Here is a 9,503-nt window from a genome sequence, read left to right as displayed (position 1 = left end):
AAACCAAGAGGCCTTCAGAGAGACCGACAAGAGATGCATTAATACAGGCATCAAGCTCCAGATCAAATTAAAGTTTTACAGAGCTGTGAAAGAGGCTCAGAAAGAAGAAATTCTTGCAGGAGGTGGAGTCCCTGAAAGTTAGCTTTGATGGATGGATGATTAGGCAACTGACTGACCAACCTCCCTGGGAGGCAGCTTTAGCAACTTGGGCTATTCCTGAGTCTAACAGGCAGACTCACAAACAATGCTAAGCAACTAAAAGAGCTTCTAATTGAACAGTAAAGTTTATTTTCAAAGGGGAAGCAGGGGGTGTGACACATGCGGTAGTTAGCAGTCTACTACTGACTCTATAACCACTATAGCCGAAGAAGTCCGCTGATGTGTCAGACGTGTTAAAAAGTGAAAGTTTGCCACAGCATACGATTGCCGTAGCTTTCTTCCCAAGCATTTCAAGAAAGAAGTTATAAGGCCAACTTCCATAATGATGCCTGTTACACAATAAGGACAAGCCAGGGGCCTAGGAATTCAATTTTCCACAGGGTCCCGTCAATGTAGCCATATACTGACCCACTCTCTCATGGAAATAGCCGGAGAAATATAAATATCAAGACTATGAGCACATCACAGGCCTCACTGGAAAAGCCCCACACAGAAAAATGTGTGGGTGTGAATTTTTCCATTCTGGAAGGGTAAAGGCCTGAGCTGATGATGCTGGGATGAGACACTGAAGTCTTTAGAGAAGTGAAACAAGTGTAATAAAGTTGACACACAGATTACCAAATAGCCTTTCCCTTATAACTGATGCTAAATTTGTGGTTTTGATTTGAAAGGTACAGAGAGACATTCTGCATTTTATTAGGGAAAAAAAAAAAAAGGAAAAGATCATCATCATTGGTCTCTAATCTTTTCTAAAAGAAAAAATTATTGTCTCTAACCTGGCTTTTTCTTTACTTTTTTTCCGTTGAGGAACTGTAACTCTTATTTTTAAATTTTAGGAAGATGTTTTATATTCTTCTGAATATTGCCTAATGCATAGATAAAAAGTACTGAAACATTTCTCTCTTTTTTTTTTTTTTTGCGGTACGCAGGCCTCTCACTGCTGTGGCCTCTCCCATTGCGGAGCACAGGCTCTGGATGCGCAGGCTCAGCGGCCATGGCTCACTGGCCCAGCCGCTCCGCGGCATGTGGGATCTTCCCGGACCAGGGCACGAACCCGTGTCCCCTGCATCGGCAGGCGGACTCTCAACCACTGCGCCACCAGGGAAGCCCTCTCTGTTCTTTTTATATACAATTAAGTGTTCCGTAGAATGTGTAACCTGGACTTCCCTGGCAGTCCAGTGGTTAAGACTGTGCTTCCACCGCAGGGGACACGGGTTCAATCCCTGGTCAGGGAATTAAGATCCCGCATGCCTCTCAATGTGACCAAAAGAAAAAAAAAAAAGTAAATTATGCTCAAAGAATGTGTAACCTTTCCTGCCTATCCACCCTCATCTTAATCCTAAATTTACATATCTACATTTTAACCATGTTGTCAAAATTCGGTTTAAAGTCATGTTTCTTCTTCAAAATTCTTCATATTCACTTTTCTTGAGGCAGCAATCACCTATTACCTGGGATTACACCTGTCTGTGTATGACTGCTCTATTACACATCAGGTTGTTTGAGAAAGAACACAAATGGTAAGACTGTGGGCTTTGGAGTAAGATTATTCTGGTTTCAAATCCTTGTTCTGCCCTAAACTGGTAGTAAAGGCTAAATAACCTAGAACAAATTATTTAACATCTCTGATCTTCAGTTGTCTAATCTACAAAATGGTACCATCACTTCACAGGTAAGGCTTAAACTAGACGGTGCGCCTGCGCATTTCCTTTCTATATGCCTGACAGCATCATAGGTGCTAGATAAATATCTGTTTAAAGAACAGACAAGAAATGAATAAGGTAGTAAGAACGGAGAAGTTACAAGAAATGTCTTTGAAGAAGGATTTCCTCAGTTTAAATTAGCAGTATATATCTGTACCATCATTCAGGCAGTCAGTGCATTACACTGAGGACAAACGAACACAATCCTAAGTATCCTACCTGATAAAATGACTACAAAAATACTGATCTGATGTTATTTAATAACTATTATTGTTATACTCATAGTGTCACAGGTGCTTTAGAAGCTAAATCTAAATCTGTTAAAGAGTGAAAACATATAAACTAGAAACTTGTGGACTGGTTTATATATGGCACACATAAAGTCTATTATAAAACTGGCATCAATACCCTTGGATGCAAACCCTTTTCTGAGTATTTGTTTGTCACAAGTTTTTTGCAGTACTTAATTTTTTCATAAAGGTGTTCCAAGAATCGTAATGGATACCCCTCCTGGTAACTTCTATTGATTGAGTTCTGGCTTCTGTATTTTAAGAGTCATGTTGGAATAACTGAGCCCAAATACCCCTGCTCTGAGGACTGCTCTCACTCCACAAGACACACACACACACACACACACACACATGTTCCGTGGCTCACCATGGCCTCCTGGACTGCTTATTACCCTGCCTTTTGCACCCCCAGCCACAATAATTAGGCCAGTATTGGATCACCACGAGCTAGTCACATCATCTTTCTCCTAAAGAGTGAACGAATGGTATCCAGAAATTCCAGTTAGTGAGCTTCCTATAAACAAATAAACTTGGGGATCCCTATTGTTATGCTCATTTTCTGCCTTATATTTAAAGAAATATAAGCAATCTGTTCAACAGAGAGAGAGAAAGAAATGAAATGGACATGAAGAGGGAGAAAGATCTAATAGCTCAGGTGGTCCCTGAGAGACTGAGAGGAAGATAAAGCATCCTTGATTCTGGCAACATTCCAACTCTCACTATATCCCCTTGATGCCCATCAAAAAGAATAAAGGAGCAAAAATAAATCTGTAAAACAAATGACCAAAAACAACCCCCATTAGCATTAGTAGTGTCCTTGTATGCAAACCCTTTTCTGAGCATGTTTGTTAAACACCGTACCACTAAAAAAAAAAAAAAAAAAGTACAACAGACATTAAGAGATTTAAACAGATACAAGAAACATGTTAAAATTAAAACAGCATAAAACAGTGCCTCAAGCTCAGTATTTTATGTATTCTAATTTTAATACCTCTCTAGCTGATTGTATAAGAAGTAATCTAGCATGTTGTATGCATTAGCTCAGTCATCGTGGAGATAAAAAGGTAAAGCCATCCTGAAACAGGAAACCAATATTCTTCCTGTTTAATCAACAAATCTAAAAATTTATTCTTTTCAACTATTTATTCTTGCTCTTGTCCACCACAACATGGTGTTCCACATAGTTTTATGACAAAGAGAAATTTTTCATGAGACTCTTTTGTATCCCCACCCCCTTAAAGAAAGAGGGAGGAAAAACTGTTTCACACAGAAGGCGTTAGTTGTATGAATTAGAACTGCCACCTAAGTGTGGGCTAATGTAACCAAGAGGGATTTCACCTACATCCATTCAGTCAGTTTATGGGGGTTTAAAGAAATTCCAAAGAGTCATCAGAAGAGGAAAAATAAAGGTAATGCTTTTTGCCACACAGGTAGAATCTTTGAAAGTATGTGTAATATGTAAAACATTTTGACACCCCCATCATATTTTTCCAGAATTAACAGTATAAATTCTCTTGTTCAAGAGCTTCCTATCAGCCTCTCTAATCACTACTCACAGTAACCTCAACTCCTGCCACAATGTACAAGATGCAACTCTTGTCTTGCATTGCACTAACTCTTGCACTCGTGGCAAACGGTGCACCTACTTCAAGCTCTACAGAGAACACAAAGAAACAAGTGCAGTCATTGCTGCAGGATTTACATTTGCTTTTGAAGGAAATTAATGTAAGTTTATTCCCTTTCTTACTCAAATTATTACATTTAATTTGTCTAAGTGGAGTTTCTTTTTTTTAATAACAATCTGTTATGCTTTCTCAGAACTATGAGAACCTCAAGCTCTTCAGGATGCTCACATTTAAATTTTACATGCCCAAGAAGGTAAGTACAACTTTCTACATTCATTTACATTTTAATAGAATTGAAAGTAATGTGAAAATTTACAAACTACCTGGATTAATAGCACTTCATCTGAGGAGAAGAATTAGTAACCTCAGCATCTTTTTGAAAAAAACCAAGTTTGCTAATGGGCCTCTGAAAAATGGCTTTGCCAATATTTTCTTCATACGTACTTATGTGTGTTTGGGGGTAGAGGGAATGGGAAGAAAAGAATAATATTCTCTTTATTGCTCAGACAGTTTTAAAAAAGATTGTGTTGACCTACTGTTTTATTTAAAAATATAAAACTCTAGAGATACTTGATCATATCACTTTACCACTCAAATTAGCAAAACTGATATCAGAGGGCCCACTTTAAAATAAATCCTTTACTGTTTTAGGAAAGAATCTTAAGGATCTATCTTCGAGATGCAGCATAGCAGTAATCCATAGCACAGATTCTAGGGCAGATTATTTAAACTGAAATCTCAGCTCTGCCATGTCCAATCTTTTGTAACCTTGGGCAAGTTACTCTCTTTGTGATTCAGTTTCTTACTTACTTATGTAAATGATAATTGTATATACTTCATATAGTTTTGTGAGGATTAAGGAGTAAATGTAAAGTACTCAGAACAGTATCTGGCATATGGTAAACACCATATAAGCATTAGCTATTAGAAGTAATAATAAAGACAAAATTCTTCCTGGAGAGTGTAAAGTAAAATTTTGGACTTACACATCTTTCATGTCAATAGACCTAGAGACTTCTGATGCTATATGACTTACATTCCAAGACTAAAAGCTTCATTTGGTCGTTTGGGGATTCAGACAGTTAGCTAAGCATCATCTAAGCTCCTAGAGCTACGCTAGTCATGTAAAATTTCCTAGTCGTCGTACCAGTCAACAGATAATGGGCAAAATCTGATGCTAAGAAGAGCTTGTCCCTGGGTGAACAGCCCAGAAAAAAAATGGGATTTAAGGGTAATGAATGCAATCACACTGACCCACTTCTTATAAATTTGAGGAAATTATACATCAAACTACCCCTTTAAAAGATAAAAAGGAGATAACTTAGAGATGCTCCTCCAACTTAATCAGAGTCACGTAACTCTTACCTCCAGCAGCGTAAAGACACTATACTGTTTTTTGAAGGAAAGAGCTCCAATTTGCTCATGCCAAAAACTTAAGCCCTGAACTTGTAGAATTTATAGTAGCAAGTTGAAAGGGCATTAGATGAAAATGTCATAAAATGTATGTGGTGTATTCCTACCTCTCCCTTTAAAAAGTGTTAAAAAGATAACACCAGATTATGTGCATAATTTAGAGGGTGGTAGAATTCTTTGAAATCTAGCAGTTTCTAAATGACAACTGCAAAATCTATTTGAAACTAAAAGTAATGTGATAAACGCCATTCATTTGTTCATTTTACAACCATTCATGTTTGCAAAAGAATTTAGAGAGCTATAAAAACATTTAATTCAAAGGTTGTTATGTTAATGTTATAAAGAAAAAGAACTGAAGTTTAATCCTGGCTCCACCTAGTCATATGGCCTTGGGGAAGACATTGAAATTCTGAGATTTAGTTTCCTTATTTGTAATATGGAGATAACACACTGCATTACCTATCACAAAAGGTGGCTGTGAGACTTGGGCTTCTTCAGGACAAAACACTTTGAAATTATAATGTACCACAGAAGTATGAAATATTATCATTATATACAGAAGTGTGTTGTGTGTGTGTATTTGTATGTGTATATGTCTAAATTAGGAGGCCCAGCCAAAAATCCTTCAAATATTGTAAGCTTTTATTTGATTTGGACAAATCATTTTTAAAAATATATCTTAGGGCTTCCCTGGTGGCGCAGTGGTTGAGAGTCCGCCTGCCAATGCAGAGGACACGGGTTCGTGCCCCGGCCCGGGAAGATCCCACATGCCGCGGAGTGGCTGGGCCCGTGAGCCATGGCCGCTGAGCCTGCGCGTCCGGAGCCTGTGCTCCGCAACAGGAGAGGCCACAGCAGTGAGAGGCCCGTGTACCGCAAAAAAAAAAAAAAAAAAAAAAAAGTATCTTAATGTACTTATTATAGAAAAGTAAAAAATTAAGATGTAGTTATATGTGCCTTGCTATACTGACCCATTACTAAATAACTACAACTAACTAATCCATAAAGTGTTGGAACTGTGACAGATGGCATCCAAGAGCTCCCTCTGTCCCTAACATTCTATGATTCTCAACTCTTAGATTATTAAATATTAGAATCGGAGAATGTGATCCTATACTTCCACATTATGACCACTCTGATTCTAATAATTTCTCTGCAGACTGGAAAAGAATTCAACCTATATTGGTGATTTACATTTGGGTGCAGAAATGTTGACTTTTTTTCAAAGTCAAATTAAGCTGAAATTAATGACTCATTATTTGTTAACTAACAGTTAATGCTAACTATGGGCAGCTGAACTCTCATTTTTCCAGTCTTATAATGTTGGTCCATCTTTATAGCAATGATGAAAACAGAGAATGGTAAAAACTATATACTGCCTCTGTTAATACATTTTGATATTAATTTCTGATTCTGACCTTTAGTCAGGGCAAATTGACCTGATAATTACTTTTATTATTATTCAAGGCTACAGAATTGAAACATCTTCAGTGTCTAGCAGAAGAACTCAAACCTCTGGAGGATGTGCTAAATGTTGCTCAAAGCAAAACCCAGAACTCGATAGATATCAAGGATTTAATGGACAATATCAACAGAATAGTTTTGACACTAAAGGTAAGATATTACCTTATTTGCTCTCCTGGAAATAAAATAAATGGAAGGGTGTTTTAACATGGTATAACATTTTTGGTGTTTGTGAAGTACTCATGCATTTTAAGTCCACTGTGAACATAACTCATTTTTATATTAGGTGGAGCTGGGAAGTGTAAGCTAGAGGGCTTCCACCTACCATCCATTCAGGGACAAGCCCCCACCGCTGCACTCTGTCACCCCTCACATGAACACAAAATTGGGAGTGGAAGAAGACACTGAATTGAATTTCACAGAAAGCAGACAGGTTTCATTATATATTTTTTAATTCCTTCAGATAATTTTCCAGAATAGCTAATTCTGATTACCTGAAAGACTTTTTAAATGAGATTTTCCTATCATCTGGTGGAAGAACTGAGAGATTTGTCTAAAAAAAAAAAAATGGCAACCAGTAAAATGGCCAATGGACCAGATAATTAACTTTTTATTTAGAAGTAATACTCACTTTCAGGACCTCAAGTATTTTTAAATGCATAGGAAGCATGAAACATACAAGGAACTTGGGTGATGTGAGGAATTCATGGCTCTCTTTTCTCATCCATCTGCCAAAGTACAAAATTCATGAATTAATAGATATTCTAAATAAACAGCATAATTTTAATTACAGTAGAACCAACTTTCTAAAAGTATGTAACTCTAGTTGTTTCCAAATAAGAGTCACTTTATTAGTAGACAGTCTCTATTTAATTTAAAAAATACATTGAGATCAATGTCATCTACCCATTGATGGACTCAGTTTACCATCTATGTCAATAATTTTGCTCTAAAATTCTTGACCAACATCAGAAAAACTGATTCTAAATTCTAGATGCAAAATTAATAAAAAATTACATGAAAGTCGAAAAAGCAAGATACTTTAAAAAATCTAAGCCCCCAAGAAGTTATAATATTTAAATAACTATATGTAAGAGGGTATATAATACTGCAATAGTTTGTTTAAAGGGAATACTTTATCTCACTTGATTTATGTTTTCAGGATAGGAATTACTTCAAATTTGAAAAAGTCCCCCCTTTCAATCTCACTATATATCAAAATATTTTCTTCTTAGCTTGTCAGCCAGAGGCAGAGTTCAAACAGTTCCTATCAGCAGAGGAGGTTAATTTCTAAAAAGTCAGTCCACAGAATTTCTAATGTTTAGATTTCTAAAAATTGGGAAATTTATCTGCACTGAGGTGGGGTGGGATTCGTTATGAGTATTTTTGAAAACGTTCTTCATACAAATTTCCCCCCAAAGCTTATCCTAACTTACTCTGGGCTGGTTCCATCTTGCTTTGGGGAAAATATGAGGAGATTCACTCAAGCAGACTAATAGGAGATTTAAGGTTTAGAAATGAAGAAAGTATAATGTGCTTATCACTATATACATGTAACCTATATTTAGATACAGATATAATTCGAGAGGAAAAGAGGTTTAACAACTTTAATTCTGCATGCAGCACTTAATGAAGTATTTGTCTAAAATTGTTTTAAAATGTTTATTGTACAAAATTCAGGAAAAACATTGTGTTCATTAAGAGTGACAATTAACAAATGAGGAAAATTTCCGTTTTTATGTCACTATCACTGGGTATCATAACATATAACGTTGGCACATCATTTTGATCATTTCAAGAGAATGTGAATGGTTAATATGTTTAACATACTTGAAAATAAAGGCCTTAAGTCTATAAGACTTCAACTGAAAATATTATATATAAGGTAAACTACCCTGAACTAAAACAAAATTAAAATGTTTTCTTTTACAGGGATCTGAAACAAGATTCACATGTGAATATGATGATGAGACAGTAACCGCTGTAGAACTTCTGAACAAATGGATTACCTTTTGTCAAAGCATCTACTCAACAATGACTTGATAATTAAGTGCCTCCCATTTTAAATGTATCAGGCTTTCTATTTATTTAAATATTTAAAATGTATATTTATTTTTTGATGTATGCTTTTCTACCTTTTGTAACTATTAGTCTTCAGATGATAAATATGGATCTTTTAAGATTCTTTTTGTAAGCCCTACGGGCTCTAAAAAATTCACTTAATTTATCCTAAAGTATTTATTTTTATGTTGAATTGTTAAAGACAATGTCTATGTAGGTCAGTTAATAAAATTATTTAATAAAAACAAGCCCAGATATTTGTTATTCTGGGAATAGCACAGAGTGAGCACTAAAATATTTCTGAATTACTCATGTAAACTCACAAGACGGTTAAGATGCTTACAAAAGTCACTCTTCCCCTGAAGAGGTATGTGGAATACAGAAATGGGTTTCTCAAAGCTCTTGCTTTCTCCTTTCATAAGTTGATTAGACTCTTAATTCTAATCTGAGACTACCTCATCAAATTATACTATTTTCCTTCTCCAGGTCATGCCTTAAATTTAAATAAGATGCCAAAACAAAAACATTTTTGAAACCCTTTATATGATTGGTGTGTCTTTCTATCCATTCTCCAACATCTTATACCTTGCTCTCTGCCCTCAGGAGGCTCACCTATTTGACCTATATCAAAGCTCTCCCCTGCCCTTTGGCTTTCCATTGGGTCCTGCCACTGGGGAACCCTGGTAGGATGTCTGAGGGACAGAAGAGATTCCCCTGACTTTCCCTATGGAGTAGCCACTGGATGGTTGTGCCTCTCGACCAAAGAACCCAGTTTCTCTCAAGGTGGCTCT

At 36.3% G+C, this 9,503-nt stretch overlaps 1 protein-coding gene across 1 annotated transcript; it reads left to right on the top strand.

Moving 5' to 3' along the window:
• The first annotated feature begins 3,730 nt into the window (after positions 1 to 3,730).
• Positions 3,731 to 8,694, top strand: IL2 (interleukin 2). The gene is made up of 4 exons (XM_060147430.1): positions 3,731 to 3,877; positions 3,971 to 4,030; positions 6,655 to 6,801; positions 8,584 to 8,694. Exons 1-4 carry the CDS (start codon positions 3,731 to 3,733, stop codon positions 8,692 to 8,694), a joined length of 465 nt encoding a protein of 154 aa, XP_060003413.1.
• The last annotated feature ends 809 nt before the right edge of the window (positions 8,695 to 9,503 follow it).

Source organism: Lagenorhynchus albirostris, chromosome 4, assembly GCF_949774975.1.
Source record: "Lagenorhynchus albirostris chromosome 4, mLagAlb1.1, whole genome shotgun sequence".
NCBI classification, from domain to species: Eukaryota; Metazoa; Chordata; class Mammalia; order Artiodactyla; family Delphinidae; genus Lagenorhynchus; species Lagenorhynchus albirostris.
This window is presented reverse-complemented; position numbering and strand designations above follow the sequence as displayed.

Bases quoted from the DNA above. Each gene is read 5' to 3' on its own strand.
- IL2 (XM_060147430.1), top strand. From the start codon at position 3,731: ATGTACAAGATGCAACTCTTGTCTTGCATTGCACTAACTCTTGCACTC. The intron at 4,031-6,654 runs GTAAGTACAACT...TTATTATTCAAG, and splicing joins AATTTTACATGCCCAAGAAG to GCTACAGAATTGAAACATCT. The intron at 6,802-8,583 runs GTAAGATATTAC...TTTCTTTTACAG, and splicing joins GAATAGTTTTGACACTAAAG to GGATCTGAAACAAGATTCAC.